The 16,451-nt window shown below is 35.7% G+C and overlaps 2 protein-coding genes across 2 annotated transcripts in view; one reads left to right on the forward strand and one right to left on the reverse strand.

Annotated features, from left to right (window-relative positions):
- The window catches only part of LOC126915883 (uncharacterized), a 244,432-nt gene that overhangs the window by 74,273 nt on the left and 153,708 nt on the right, over positions 1–16,451 (forward strand). The gene's annotated exons all lie outside the window — the stretch shown is intronic.
- LOC126915892 (uncharacterized) lies at positions 9,381–13,467 on the reverse strand. The gene is made up of 3 exons (XM_050721028.1): positions 13,281–13,467; positions 11,314–11,735; positions 9,381–10,901 (listed from the first exon to the last, which is right to left on the reverse strand). Exons 2-3 carry the CDS (start codon positions 11,730–11,732, stop codon positions 10,325–10,327), a joined length of 996 nt encoding a protein of 331 aa, XP_050576985.1. The 5' UTR covers positions 11,733–11,735; positions 13,281–13,467; the 3' UTR covers positions 9,381–10,324.

Consider the following 16,451-nt stretch of genomic DNA (forward strand, 5'->3'; position numbering starts at 1 on the left):
CGAAGTTGATTTTGGGGAAGATTCGCAGGTTATAGGGAGGCAGATTGTTTAGGGGGTTATTCTAAATAGGGCAGGTGAAAGATAGCGAATAATAATAGGAAATAGTGGGGCAAGTGTAAGGTTTAAAGTTTGATGTTATCGAGGAGGTCTCGAAATCTCGAGTGACGAGTATTGTGACGAAGATATTTAAAGGTGGTACAATGAAAATGTATCTGGACCGGTTCTCAGTATCATCTTACAAGTACTCCGTCACATACAAACGCGACTAAGACTTTGTCCAGGTCTTGAGAACTTTTTGAATTTTGAAATCATATTGGATTCCTTTGCGATTCTTTCGCTCTTCTAATATTTTAATGTTTATTCATGAAACTTTGAATCCTATGAAATACACTTTTCTGTTCATTACGGTGGTCGTGTGCGATAATTTGCATTCGAAAGTGAACCAGAAGGCGTTCGATAGACTTGAAACGAGAGAATATTAATTCGAAATCTATGGTTGCAATATGTTCAATGTGAATTTTTTATTATTATGGATAATTACTGCGCGTACTGGTATCAGCGAGAAATTTGCATCAAGTTATAAGCAAAATCGCGTGTACACGTGACTCGATGGCGTATTTATTTAACGACGGAAATGGCTGTTGAAGCAAGGTTCGCGGTGGATGTTAAAAGGTACTATTAATACGTGGCTCACGCACCGGCCATTGGTCATCTACACGCAGCCGGTGGTGACGTTCGGCTCTTTAATTACCATCGATAAATCATTGGAAGAACACACGCCCCCGGCTTTTTGTTATCGCCGTTTTCCTCTTGCATGTACGTTTCGACATTTTTCCCGTTTATTAACACGAACGCTTGTTCTTACAATGTACATACTTTAAATAATAAACGTTACCACGTTACCATGAATATCACACGATTCAAGCTTTGACCACAGAATTAGATTTTAATACTTAAAGTTTAATTTTAAAATTACCTGCTACTTTAACAAAATATAAATTATTAGCCATTTCTTTCATTAGAACTGTTTGTTTCCTTACAATTGAATTTTCTTAAATTTGATCAGTGATTTGAAAATTATAAAAATTAACAGCAAATTATAAAAATAATATTTGACCATTGTTTCCTAGAGTCTACTATTTTTACATTCTGTAGTTTATAATTAATTCTTCTAAAAAATTTCCGCTCCTAAAAGATTCAAAAATTATGTTACTCTTGAAGCACATGCGTGATTCATCAATCTTATAAACGTCAATTAAAAATTCAACGAACAAATAACCAAGAACGAAACTCGACAACGTTTGATGATTCTAGCCTGATAAAGATCACTCTTAGGCCTTACATTTTTATACCCGATAAAAGAACACAATGAACGCTGTTTTATCGTCTGACGATAGGGACATTTCGTGGATGGGGTTGCCTATTTATTCGTGCGTAGGTCGGACGCCGAGCAGACGCGCATTGTTACGAAATCATCGACATTGTATGAGGGACTCGATTTATTTTGTCTATTCGGCGGAAAAGTGCTTTCATTTGCGAGGTAACTGTCAAAGCGATTCGCGCGGAGGGAGATGTACGATGGAAAAGGGAGGGAAAGGGGTGAAAAAGAGAGGGAAATCTGTGTACGATGGACGAAAACAGGATAGAGGAGAAAGATGATGAGAGCGAAAGAGAAGCGAAAGTATTGTGCGCTTCCACTATTCGCTGTCACAAAAGCCCTTAATTCGACAATGCATCCGTCGAAGAGGACAATAGCCAGCTCTCTCGGTAAATAATGATTCCTTCGATTCTCGACACTCGTCGTATACTCTTTCGTTTCTCTCTCCGCGTTAACATCCACCCAGCTGAAGCTTCGATAATATTTATACGTCGGCTCTTTCCCGCTTCCATCGACCAGACTTAAGGAACACGAACGTCTTTTTTGGATTTGCGTGAGGAGGAGGTTGCTTATAAATGTTGGTGGCTGAGAAACGTTATTAATAGACGAGTATAAGTAGTTTGAAAGTAGCTTGGAACAGTGGTGCAAGAGAGAAATTCTACTGTATGCAAGTAGACTCGAAGCAAGGTGAGACAGATATAAGTACCTACTTGAAATGAAATGAGTATTTCTAAGTAGAAGACCGGTCGAGTGGGAACTTTATGAACACATTCATAGAAATTCTTTATTCCTTTCAATCACTTTCTTTGACTACCTCTTTTCTGAATTAGCATATGAATTATATCTTTAAGCATAATTCTATTGCACGCTGATTGCCCATCTTGTGAAAGTACTACATAAATGAATTTTGTGTCTGATTTAATTAGCAAAATAATGCTTATAAGAAAATCAGTGATTCACAATCGGATACGTGAAACAGATCGTAGAAGTAACTAACGTCTCAATTTTCCGTATTATCATAGTTCAATATATTGACAAAATATTATTTTATTTAATTATTTTCAAATAGAAGGTGTTTCCTCAATAAATTAAACGTACTTAATATATTTGTTAAATAGATGATACATTTATACTGTACGTGTGAAAGTGTATGTAAGCGTTGAAGGACGTGCAGGTCTCAGTTGAGACAAAAGCGGCTAAAAGCGGTTAGAAGTTATTAAAAGCCGTTAGAAGTGATTAGAATCATCAGAAGCAAACAAACAACCGAGCGAGTAGGTTATCGAGTTCTTCAGAGAATAACGTATATGTAAAGCTGAATAATTTGTAATTAAATTTAAACTATTTGTTTTTCCAAATCCTCTCTATATCTTAACAATATCAAATACGTTAATGAGGGGAATTTAAACTATGAAATTCTGCATAGTGTAAAACGTTAATCAGGTTAGCAAGGCAAGATACGATTCTGATACTACTGAGAATTCGGATTTCGTTTAATAAGGATTCCAGGCGTGTACTCGGTTTGACGATCAGCCGGGTCCCCGAGGTAATTAAAAGAAAGAAATCAGGATTTTTTAGGCGAGATTGCAGAAAGCGGAAAGCGTCTCGGAGACGTGATTCGGAGACGTCGAAGAATTTGAAATCGGATTAAGCGAGAGTGATGGGACGGTCGATTTCGTAGCCGGCTGTTTCATCGGCTTTTCATTTTTCGGCCCTCCGGGACTGGTCCAACGCGTATTTGCATTACAAATACACTTTTATTCGGGTTTCTTGCGTTTCATTAAATTCGTTTCTTCCTACTGTCGCTACTGTTGCTTCTCTTTCTTCTTGTTCCTTCGTCACCCTTCGTTCTCGTCTTGGTATGTAAATGTCGTTCTTGTTTGTGCAATATTTCTGTCGACACGAAGAAAGGGTTCGGAAAAGGGAAATACCAAATGAAGGTATATAATCAATTAAAAGTTCATTGATTAGATTTCTACTATCTGAGATATTCCGTGTACGATGTACTTTACATTTTCAAGTAACTGGAAGTGTCGGTTGTAAAATTGAACGAGTTCACTGATTATTCTTATTGTCTATGATTTTTCATATAGTCCATACGATACGAATCAACGTTTAAATAAAAATACTTTATATTACTTTGTTACTAATTGTTTGAGCGATATCGTTATTCTTCGTAGTTAGACAATGCATCTGTTACAGTTTTTCTTTTAGCATGCTCAGTATACGTAGTTGTTCCTTAAACAATATTTTCCTCAAGCAATAATTTCAGCGGATGGTTTTGTAAATCAGTAACTAATTGTCTTAACGATGTCTCTTCTCACTGATCGTCGAATAATAAGTTTGGCAAAATATTTTTGGATAGTATTTTCTTACGCCTCTTTGCATCTCGTTTCTCCAATTCCTTCTCGCTTGCCATTTTTTTTTCATGCAAAGAGTTATATTAAAAATTGTAATCCCGCACCGAGAAACTTTCCCTCTTTATAAACCTCGAACGCAGAAGTCGTTTGTCAGGAACGTGCGCGGAAACAAGTATTGGAGTTGTTAACGTAATTGCTGGAAAACCTTTTGAAACATCGTGTTGGGTTTACTACAAACAAACCAATCCTGCGACCAGCTAAATTAGATTACATCGACACGCGTTTTGACGTAGTATAAAGTTAATCTCACCTCGCTTGTCGATCATAAGTTGAAGGAATTTGATATAAGGCGTCCAGAAAATTGTTTGTATTACGATTATCAGAGAATTTAGATTAAAGAGGAGGCGAGGTGGAAATAATATGATATAGTTCGTGGCTTTGTATCAGGGATTTGTATACTGTAAATCAGTACATTCTTTTTACAAATTTTTTATTCATCGATTTTCCTAGGAAGATGTATTCTATTAAAAAATTCCATTTCCTATATTCTCTAAAAATTCCATTTCCTACCTTCGACGTTTCATCTACATATAAAAGCATTCGCACCTTTTTTACGAAATCCTTGCAACATTTTCATCTGAATATCGCGTATCGACCGGAGAGAAAACCACGGAACTAATAATTACAGTTACACGGTGAGAAATAAAAAGATCCCATAAATATGCTTTATTTTAATTCATAATGTACATATTATACAAATTTAATATCTAATATCTTTAATCATCAATTGATAATCCTAAAGAACAATACTTACAATTACTAATTAACGATTAATTTCATCAATAAATTAAATCAACCTTTATTTCTAACAATAAACATCTCCTCCTCCTACGCATTAATCGATCAACGCTGCCCGTAACTCTCCACGCTTTATCCATCGTTTCATTTTAAAAAGAGAATCTTCAGCGGAAACTAACTCTGCAAACTCTACAATCACTTGACGATCATCCTGGTCATACTCTTCGTTCGTCATGCACTCTCGCGAGCGGATATCTGTTCGACATAAATCTTGATCCGTAGAAAACTCGACTGTAGTTACGATCTATCGATGAACGATAATCGCGTACGTGCCCAGGGAATCAGATGTTTCGGTATCCAATCACCAAGGCCCTTCCATAGGATTGGCGTGGATTTTCTCGTTACCGAAACGCTGATAGTTATATCCTGACAAAATTGAGATACGACTGCCTTTCCCCTTCGCGGCGTCGAGAGCAACTTCATAGTGAATTATTGAGTTCGCGTGCGTGCTTCGTGCAAGGTGTTCGCCACTGACCTGAAGCTTCGCTCCGTTTTACTTAGGCGAGATGTATTTATGTGAGAATATTATGGTCTGGAACTTGTGGCCAGCATATGAGCCCCGTTCCGAACACCGTACAGTTTATAGACTTGCTCCAGCTTTTCGTGATCAACGCACGATGATCAACGGGTGGTTGCGGTACATAGATAACGATAATATCGCCAACGAGATCGTGTAGGAGGATACAGATGTATGGGTGAATGGTATTACGAAATAGACAGGTAATTCACGCTGAGAACGAAATGGTTATTAATATCAATTGTTACAGTACACGAAGGCCTTGGATCTCTCAATGTATATAGGTGCAGGAAATTAGCGTGTGGAGAGTGTCATAAATTGAGATTCTTAAGTGGCTTTAGATCGCCTTTACCTGGGGCCATTTAAAACGGTCGTAGCAAGGGAAAGTGAAATATTATACATAACTGGAAGTACCTTAATCGATACCTTGTACTTACAAATGAAGGAAATTATTATTTGTAAGGTTATTTGCTAGTGAAGTAATACATTTTTAGGCTTTTTATTTAAAGTTGCAAAGTTTTGTACAAGAAGTTGTACACATTATTTATTGATGAACTGCGGATTTTGTACAGTTTCATATTTTTATGGACGGAACGAGAGAAATGGATCTAATATATATAAATTTGTTTTATCTATTAAGTATCATAGTTAGCATTCTACTTTGAAGGTTTTTCAAATTTTGTACATATATTGTATATATTCTTTTCACACTTGAATTTATCGTAAACTAATTAAACTATTAAGTTGTCCGAAAAGTGTCTTTCTTTCGCAAACGTATCTTTTATAACAGTGCACCTTCATATAAACGCGAAACCAAGTCTGCGAAATGTCGCGGTGTTTATCTCAACATATCGTACGTAATTCAACAAAATAATATTAAACAAAAACGTTGTACGTTTATTATTTCCTCATAAAACGAAAGAAACTTTTCGGACAACCTAATATATACAGTGTTAAATATTATTATACACAATTACGCGCTATTGAATTATCATTGCCTAAAACCCTCAAATGTTAAATTTCTCCCCATTGTAAAAATTCGTAATTTCCACTGTATTACCAAATTCCTCTTGATATACGTTGACATGATAAAAAGTCAATATCGTCGACATCTACTCGAAGGAAGAATCCCTTGATACGGTTTTCATAAGGGGTTCCAACAGCGACAGATACTCATAGAAGGATATCGTGCTTTTGCAGCAAGGATTTGACTGTTTGGACAGTATTTAAGGGAAATAACTGGAAGATATCCGACGAGTCGCTTGCTTTGTCAAGAAGTGTTCGCCCTTGTTGAAATCCTTATAACACTTATTCTACCTATGCGTCTGATTTGAAGCTACTAGCTTATCGTATGAATACATGCATTAAGGTGATTCTTGGGTCAGGCGCCAGTCTATATCTTGGCTGAGACATACGTGGATTTTCGGCGAAAAATCCCGGTCCGTCATTAAATTCGCTTTAGGCAAGACAGTGTTAGAATTTTTTGGCGCAAAACAGACATTCCTTTCAATTCAATATGGAATATTTTCGAAATTTAAATTTCGATCGTGATTTTGATATTTTTACGCAATAATGTTTTAAATAAAATTAAAATTTTATTCTGAGAAGGATAGTAATACGTAACATGAGATAGGATAATTATGATGGACACAAATTCAAATAGGAGGATAGGAGTCTATATGAAAGCGTTTCTGAGATTTAAAAATGATTTTTGCTTTTTTAGACGAAACTATTTATTATTTAAACGATACTAATTATTTATTCTACAATAAATTGATCCGTGGCAAGCATGTTGATCTTGCAAAATTATGTTGTCGTTTAATTTGATGTAAAAAATTGCTGAGGAAAGCTTAATGAATACTATCATAATAAAGTTGCAAATTACTTTTGTATTTAGAATAAAAATTATTATGACGATGAGTGATTCTTCAAAATCATTAATTAAATATGGTCTAAAGGAACAGTAAGGGTTTACCTGAAGTTTAGGCTAGTGTGTATTTTTCCATCCATAATAAACATATTTCCTATGATTCCCTTGGAGGAACTCAGTGTAACTATAAGTAAAAGACACCTGTGTCTTAATTAAAGTCGGCTGACTTCTCGCTCACCGTGACCCTTCGTGTCACTCGTCGTCAGATCTGTTCCCCAGGGGTGTAATTTTCTCGCACCCCTTCACCACCCTTTTCCTTCCTACCAGCTACCGAGCAGAGCGTACACAGCTTATATCCACTTTCGTTTTAGACATTTGAATACGGTTACTGATTTCCTCGTCTTTGAATTCTCTTTTATGTATACTTGCAATAAAGTTATAAATATCAATATTGGCCAGAAGCGTTTCACAAACAGAGACTGATTTTCAATATTACACATCACGTTCATTCGAACGTAGAAGTCTAGTGTTCATTTTAATTGAAATTGAAAGGAAACTGCTACCTTTTGATCAGGTACCTTCTGCTTTTCTTGATATAGAATAATAATATTTACTTAGGATAAATGTTGAAGAAGTAATAAAATATTCCATTGTATTTCTATTGTATATTTTCCTCGTTTATTATCCATTTGTAAAATATTTTTACATAAATAAGACATCGCTGTAACATTTCATTAGTTATTTCAATCTGATATAAAAGTTTCCAATATTTCACGTACATATTTTCTGTAGTAAGATGAAAATAACGTGGGAAAGAAAAAGGAACTGGAACGCCTCGTTCGCATTTCGCGAAATAACCTCTTCTTACTTCAGAAGTGAATATCTTCTTTAAGAATTCGGCTGGGTCGCGGTGATGGTAGTCTTTCTTGGTCTTTACTATGTAAAACAGCTTCTATTCCCTTTTGTCCATCGGCCGGGTCAGCGTTGATCGTTAAAGTTCTGGCCAGGCTGGTGACAGCTTCTGTGAACTGTGAACGGACAAGAGCTTACCATTTTCTGGCCCGTTCAATATTTATGTAGTATCTAAAAAGCTATATACTCGGATCTTTGGATTCTTTGGAGATTTTCATGCAGTCAATCGTCAGATCTTTTTCCCTCTGAATCCACTTTTATCCTGATATTTTAGACATGCATATCTTTTTTATAGGCGAAGAGAAAAAGAAAATGTAATAATAAATTATCAGATACTTGGCAAAATATTCGATATCTTAAATATTGTAAAGTTCAGCAAAAAATTGAAAGTTTCACATTGCCAAAATTCAATAAAGATTTAATTCGTAAAATTTTATAATCGAAATGAATAACGGAATTCGAGAAATCTTTTATTAACGTTGATTTATACTTTCATTGAGGTAATTAGAATGAAATAATCTAAAAAGAAATACAGAAATTGGTATAATTTTCTTGCCATAAATATGCATATAATTCATCGAACTAACTTCCTTTCTTCAAACTTATCTCTAAAAAAAGCAATTAATTCTCCAAACAATCCGCCTTACCTAAAGAAGAACAAACTTAGACGTACACTACAAAAGTACATCCTTAATCACCTTTATTCCGCAAACTTATCATCATCGTAAAAAATCCTATTTGAAGATTCAATTTTCCTTCACTGACACGTGCAGCAACCAACCTGTTAACTTGTACAGCAAGATACGGTTATAAATGCGTTCGACGCGATTTATTATCTTAATACCTGAGCATAGAACGTGGAAAATATTTCCCGTTGACGCGAGAGTATAGTCACGTTCTAGACAGTTCGTTTCTCAAGGTTTTTCGGTGGTTTTATAAATGATCGCCATAAACGTTCGTGTTGGCGTTGCAATGCCACGAAACAGTGCGATAGTTAGCGGCTAGGAAAGCTGTACATCATTAGCTTCCAGGTGTTCGATGTCCCAGGCATACCCATCATTCCCTCATTCCAGGCGATCATGCCCCGGATCATCCCTCGAATGGCAGTGTAAGTTTCACTATCGTGTTCATGATACAACGAGATTGCAACGATCCAGGGTGGATGGAAAGAGGGCGGACAAGAGAGATAGAGAGAATCAATGAAGAGAATGAGCCGTATTAGTGACAAAATCTTTACTCGCCTCTTTCTCTAGTCGAAAATTTTGTCATTTCCTTTCTTTAATTATATTCATAAAAATATAACGATTTGACGAAATCTTTACATAGTTTTCTGAGATTAAAAATTCCGTCGTTTCCATTCTTTAATCGTATTCATAAAAATATAGTAATTTGACAAACTGTTCTCTCACATTTTTCTCAAATTAAAAATTGTGTTATTTCCGTTCTTTAGTCGTATTCAGAAAAAAAAGAAGAAAATGATAACTTGCATAAATTTGCATTCGTTGTATTTGTCTCGCTTCTAGAAGAGAAATACATTTTTATTATAATGTTCGAATAATATGTCCAGTTATTGGAAATCATGAGTTGAAGGGTTTATAAATTTTCTTGCAAATGCATCGTGGCAGACGTAGAAATGCGCATGTTCTAGTTGATGATATTGCAGATTGCGAATGTAATTAAGTTTGGATTTAGTTCGTTCATTGGAAAACCGAATCGATGTGCCGTTTAAAAGGAGGACACCTGTTAACTGGCATTAAACTCGTAATTGGAATAGTAAAAGTGCACAGGGTGGCGTACGTATTGTTTAATTTAATTGTATGCTTTGTAGTTTCTTTTTTGAAGTATAACAAGATATTTGAATCTTGAAGTAGTTTCACAGTGTTATTGATAAATATATTATTATAAAATAGATAGGAAACCAAAATTTTACAGGGTATCTACTGTATTTTTTAATATATCTTCTAAATCCTACTTCTCTAACGAATGGAGTTTGATTTTAGAATTCGAATTCGTTTCGCTTAGATGAAACACTCTTCCTCTAAGCTAACCTAATCGATGGTAACGTAATTAATAGTGTGGTATTCAATGTGCTTGAACTGTCTTCTGGAACAATGTATAGCTAGATACGAATCGATACTTGGAAGTACTAACGACGTTGGTTTGAATGCTTGTACGTCTTCTCGTGATATATTGGGGAGATTAAGAACGTTTCGTCATTTATTATGAAACGCACGGCGCAAACCTTTCAATTATCATTAAAATACTAATATAATATGCGAATTTACTTGTAATTCTTTTAAAATATTTCTCAAATAATAAATATTTTTAAACAATATTTTATACGATTAAATGAAGAGTTCAAAAAACGTTTATTAAAAGATCCGACCAATAAGAAATAATCTTGTATCTATTTTCTTTATAAAATACTTGATCTACGAAAGATAATTAAATTCGCAGTTTCTTTCGTGAGCGTATTTTCTAGCTGGTTGAAACTTGGCGGTGCATCCGTTATACTTGTAAGCACACTCTTCCATTTTGTAATTGCATTTCTCTTGGTGCCTTTCCAAACGACTACGTTTAGGCCTCACTTTACATCCATACTCGGCCCATCCGCAAGAAACTTGTTCGTCAGGATCGTACTCTCCTTCTGACGAAGTATCGTCATCACCGGTATCATATTTCTGATAGTTACATTTCGCTTGATGTAACTGCTTTCGTCTTCTAGGCATGTTCACCATGCAGCCATATCTTCTGTATTTGCATTCAACTAATTCTTCAGGATCTTCATAATCGTCACTCGAGATGGTCGCTCGTTCCATGGAATCGCTAATGTTCTGCTCGTTGAAACGATCCTTGTAGATGCAATGGTTCTCGTGAATCGAAATCCTCCAGGGTGACGTTTTCACATTACAACCCACCGCTCGATAGGTGCACTCGATCAAATCGTCGTGTTTATGGGCTACGTCTGTGGGAAGGTGTTCCTCCTCTAAGTGAGGACGGAATTGACATCTGAAATTTTTAAAAAAACAATGTGAACACTTTCGCTCTCTCTCTTTCTCTCTCTTTCTTTAACGATGTAAACACACAATCATTTCTTTTGGATTGAATAATAAGTTTGTTCACTAGCGTATTTATAAGTATCATATTCTATATCAATATGGGAAAGTGATACAAAAATTATTTACAGAATTCTAAAATACACGTATTTTCTGCGAATGTCTTATTTTCTTATTTCTATGTCTTCTTTCAATTTCAATTTAAACTTTGAATTTAAATCGATGAATATGTTGATCGGTCAATGCAAATATTTCATCTACAACAGAATTTCGTGGTTTTCTTTCGAAATTATTTTTCAATTATATTCGTGTTATGTTTCGCTTGTATTAAAAATTACTTTATTAAAAATTGCAACGTTCTTTACCGAGACTCGTGTAGGTCCACCAAATTCATCGGTACTTTCACCCAGCAACCTAGATGAGCGTACGCACATTCATTTAGTTCTTGATCTTGAAGTGGCGGTGATGGGTAATAGCTTCTCTCATGTTCTTGAAACTCGTCCGGTTTTGGAGCGCTAGGATGATATTGATGGAACCTGCGTGGAAGTGGGTGAGGCTGAAAATCTCTGGCTGACGATAACGACGAAGACGTTCGTGATGGCATTTCCTTGTGTAACGGCCATTGACAAGTGGGACAGTCGTAGTAATAAGGTTTGCAACGATAACACATTGTATGTTGATTGGCGCAAGCGTATCTGGGCGTTAGTTCCATTTCCATCAGGCAGATCGGGCAGACACCCTCGCTTTTGAACCTCTCGTACAGATTCGGGTACAGGCTACTCATGATCTGATGGAAATAATTGATTATTTAGTTTATTTACTTTTTGGTAATTTTTTAATTTCATTTCATAAGTACACGAATGATATTGAATGTCGAAGAAACGAATGACGTGCTTCCACGAGTTGATACATTGCAAGAAAATGGCAAGAGTAAAGCCTAAGAGTTGTAAAGCCGAAGATAAATTTAAAGAACAGTGTTTATAACATCATCGCTTTCCAATTTATTTATTAGAATATTTATCGCGGATGTCTTTAAACGTAGTATAATTGCGCTACACATGAATTTTGCATACTGAGGTTAACACTTTGACTGCCACGTTGGTCATATATGACCGGCCACGGTTTCTTCTGTGATGCTACGGTGGTCATTAGTAACCGGAGCGTTTGAACTTCTTACAATTGTAAAAATCGTATGAAAATTGACAATTAGGGGATTTTGAATATAACTGGTAAATAAAAGATACTTTGAAATAAAAAGTGCCTTATTGAACAATAAAACATTTTTATTAGAACATCAATAAAAAAAAAAAAAATGAGAACAAATCTTGCAACTAACTGTGCACTGTGTTTATATCCATATCTTTCAGGGGTAATCTATGAACATTATTATAAACACAGCCTAGAAAATAATCGTAAATGCTGCTTTATAATCAGATAATTGAAGTTAGAAGTGTGCACGTACCTTACTATTTACTAATATCGTCTACACGCTTCAACAATATATTCTGCACGTTTTGCTTACGACGAAATAACGAATGCGAATGGTTTGTTGAAATAAACGAAGCCTTGTATCGCTATCAACTGTTACCAAGACGCCACGGTGGTCACCCGTGATCGCCAATAAGATAAATGGTCCATTGGGGAAGAATGTTGTCTTACATCATCAATTTATTATTACTTTGCCATTATATGCTTTGAATAATAAAAATACTCCTGTGGGGTCCTGAGCGAAACGTATGATTTCGGCGTGGCAATCAAAGTGTTAAATCTATCAAGAACGATGAAAAACAGGTGTTGTTCTCGCATTAAACACGCGCAATTTTTTATCAGTTGATTGATTATCTAACCGGCTATCTTTAACCGTCGCTACGGAATCAACTCATTGGCCTCGTGACGCAAGAATATAGCTCAGACTTTTCCTATCTTATCTTATTCCATTGAAACACGAAATGCTGTTTAATTCCTAATTGAACATTTGTTAGAACGTTAATTGGAACCTTAAATAACAGTGTACCTTTATTTCCTCTATAACTTAAACAATTCGTAACCATTTATTATTGTTTGAATCTAGTAAACAGAATCTGTGGATAGGACAGTATTATCTTTAAACTCCCAAATCCAACGCAAATAATTTAATAAAATCCAACACGACAGATCGGCATAAAAAATTCACAGAAATGTTGCCATCTGTCCAATTTCTTATCTTCCACATAGCATATGACCAACACTTATTCATTCACGCTATAACGACGCTCACGTACATCATCTTTACACGTACGTTCATACACACACACACGTGTATATTAAAATCGATCGTGGTGAATTTACTCACTCGACAGGTTGTTCTCGTCCTTGCGAGCAGCGTTGGGCGAAACTGAAATTACGGGCGCGCGGGGCGAAAGGAAAGAGAGGAAAAAAATAGCTGTCGCGGCACGTACGCCTCTGTGACAACCGGCACTGTGTGTCATCGTCCAACTGTCAGCGTTCCCTTATTTGCCAAGACCGATAGCGCGACTTTATCTGATAAAGCCCGCTGCTTCGTTTGGTAGGGAGCCGTTTTCACGGCGCAGCGAGACGCGAGAACGTAACGCGCGCCGCCAAAACCGAATGATTTCCGCGCGCGGTAGAAAATGAAATCGGCTAAGGGGGAATCGTCGTTGTTCTCGTTGTTATGCGCGAGTCGTCGAAACGAAAGGTAACCGAGGCATTTATTATCGTTGCCACGTTCTCGCGAGAAATAGCAGTGGAAAAACAGAGGAGAAGAAAAAGGAATAAAATAAAAGGGAGGAGAAAGAAATAAAAGAAAAGTTGAGAGAGTTGGACAAATTTTTGTCGAATATTTTGTTCTTTCTCGTTGGCGTTTTTATGTTTCAGAGGATAGATGGAATTAATTGCAAAGTTTACATGGGCGTGAGATTTTTAGATCGGTATCAGATACCGGCGTCGCTGTGTTGCACGACGAAGATCGTAACGTGTGACGGATTTCTGTTTCCATTTTGATTACTTGACCGGTCCATGGTGACAGTTAATTATGGATGAAAAATCGTAACTGGCCGATGCGCAGCGTCACCCTTCTATAGCGGGACAGCCTCGTTATGCTGCTTCCATTTTAGTTCACCCTCTGATGGTCATCGTTGATAATCTTCCCGTGAAATCTCGGATTATGTTTCATGGGTCGCGTTCTTGGTGCGCGTCCCTGTTGCTTCGAATATTTCGACGAATCATAGATTGGACACTTAGGTTACGTTTGTTGAATATTCCTTTTTGAGGGGATGATTTGTTTATTATTTCATGACAAAGAGATAGAGGAAGAAATTTGTTCACTCCGATTTTTAATTTCGATATCGCAATGGTTCGTACTTTATTTAATATGTCATTTCGGTTTTTATCATTAATTTGATATTATGATAGCTATAGTCGAATTAAAGTAAGTCGAGATAAATGCATTTTTCGATAAACGATAAACGCATATTCGTCATAACGTTTCATACGTAGCTTTTCTTATTTATTTTAATCCTGTTTTTAATTTGTGTTTCGCAACGGTATGATAATAATTGTAGATATCGGTTCAAAATGTGACTGTTATTTTGGTCTCAGATGGTGCAATGTAATGTTTCTATCTATCAATTATGGATATCGTAGATATTTTAATTTTATTCAGTACCGTTTTATGGCCATTTTAAGAATATTTTATTATCATATCGATAATATAGTTATTGATAACGATATTTGTTTAGGATGAAGAATCAATATGGAAAAATATCACACCTCGGCTTTCAATTAGCTGTCATGCACATCTATTATAGTTTCACTGTGTTTCCTATTGTTTGTATGTTCTAACGTTTTATCAAGTAGTTTCATTTTAATGCAACAAAAATGTTTACTTGGTTTTGAAAATTAATTTGTCTTTGTAAAATCGCTTGTTTTAGTTGATAAAATTAAAACCACTTACAAATCTCAAAAATTGAATACTAGTAAACAGGCGAATAAACAGCACAAAGATAATTGTAGTCAAACATTATGATGATTATAGTACGATTATTCTTATTATAAAACAATATTAACGATTCATATGGAAATCATAGAATCAGAACATACATTGATACGTGTAAATTTACAGAAATGTTCAAAATTATCGACGCAATATCAATAACAATCATAGTCACTATCACTTTCCACGAAAATCTATCTCTGTAATCATCAAATGTATCTCTAAAACAATAAAGCAATCTTTACGTGCTCTTAAATTCCTTTCTAGTAATTCGTGCCTGTAACGAAAGTATTCGTCTGCAATGCACGCGTGTCACGAAACCAAATACGAGTACACGCGTATGATATTCTATACCCAGCCTCATAACGACCATCCCTCATTTGAATCCCTATACGAACGTCACATCAAAGATATCCGAGCAGACCATCCCTCGATGAGGGTGTAACACCCACTGACCATAAGTCACTTATGTAAATCCGTGAGATGGAAACACGCGTCACTTCTCGGCGTTGCGCGATGTCTACGAGGAAACAAATTGAATTTAATATTCAGCGTTTCCATGGGTAGCGTGGTCTTCGTCGCCGTTTTAAAGTTTTACGACAACGCTTCGACTAAAGTTGTTCGTTTGGGACGAACGAAAATTACGGAATCCTAATGATACAGACATGAAACTGTTTGTAGTAAAGACGCGAAAATTTGTATGTGTTCGATCGGAGAAGCTTTGTGAATACGTATTTCGTTGATATCATTTGGGGTTGAATTTTGAATGCAATAGAAGTTGCGATGATTTATATGATTTTCAAGCACTGTTTCGATCAGTTGTGGTGATCATTCATTTGAATTCTTCGTATTTCGTATTGTACTAATTGTTGGAAAGATAGAAGATTTATTTGATAAAGACAATGCTTTAAATTTGTATATCGATAGTGTTTCATATTTATTCTGCAATATATGTCTTTATGGTTATTTAATGCAACGTATTTTATAACGTTGCCAAATAAATTTGTAGTAGAATATAATTGCGCCAAACAATAATATTGTGTGATTGTTTCGTGAAATACACTGAATCGTTCTGTATACAGCAAACATGACACGTATTATAATTCTCTCCCATAATACTCTAATAACAAATAATAGTACGTTGTATCGTCATTATACGTGACTCAAATATTAAACAAGCAATTCACATAAATATCTTTCTTGTAATTTCAATTAGATAAGACATGTATTTTCCTACATTTTTAATCGACTCAATTTCTCAATATGCCTCATCTTATCAACCGCTTTATTTGTCACAGAATAAATATATTACATCTAGTAACAATACAATGTTATTAAGAATACCTATCCCGAAACTCGTGCAATTTCTTCTAAACTGAATCACGCAACTTCCCTCGGTTCTCTTGGTTTTTTCTTCGCGTTATTTCAAGCCGTCACGAGATAGCTTCCGATACATCTCGCGATCGTGACATATCGTACTTCTCAAACAGTGGGAAACGAATACTGATATTA

The sequence above is a fragment of the Bombus affinis genome, chromosome 4, assembly GCF_024516045.1.
Source record: "Bombus affinis isolate iyBomAffi1 chromosome 4, iyBomAffi1.2, whole genome shotgun sequence".
In the NCBI taxonomy this organism is placed as follows: domain Eukaryota; kingdom Metazoa; phylum Arthropoda; class Insecta; order Hymenoptera; family Apidae; genus Bombus; species Bombus affinis.

Bases quoted from the DNA above. Each gene is read 5' to 3' on its own strand.
- LOC126915892 (XM_050721028.1), bottom strand. From the start codon at position 11,732: ATGAGTAGCCTGTACCCGAATCTGTACGAGAGGTTCAAAAGCGAGGGT. The intron at 10,902-11,313 runs GTAAAGAACGTT...TAAAAATTTCAG, and splicing joins GTGGACCTACACGAGTCTCG to ATGTCAATTCCGTCCTCACT.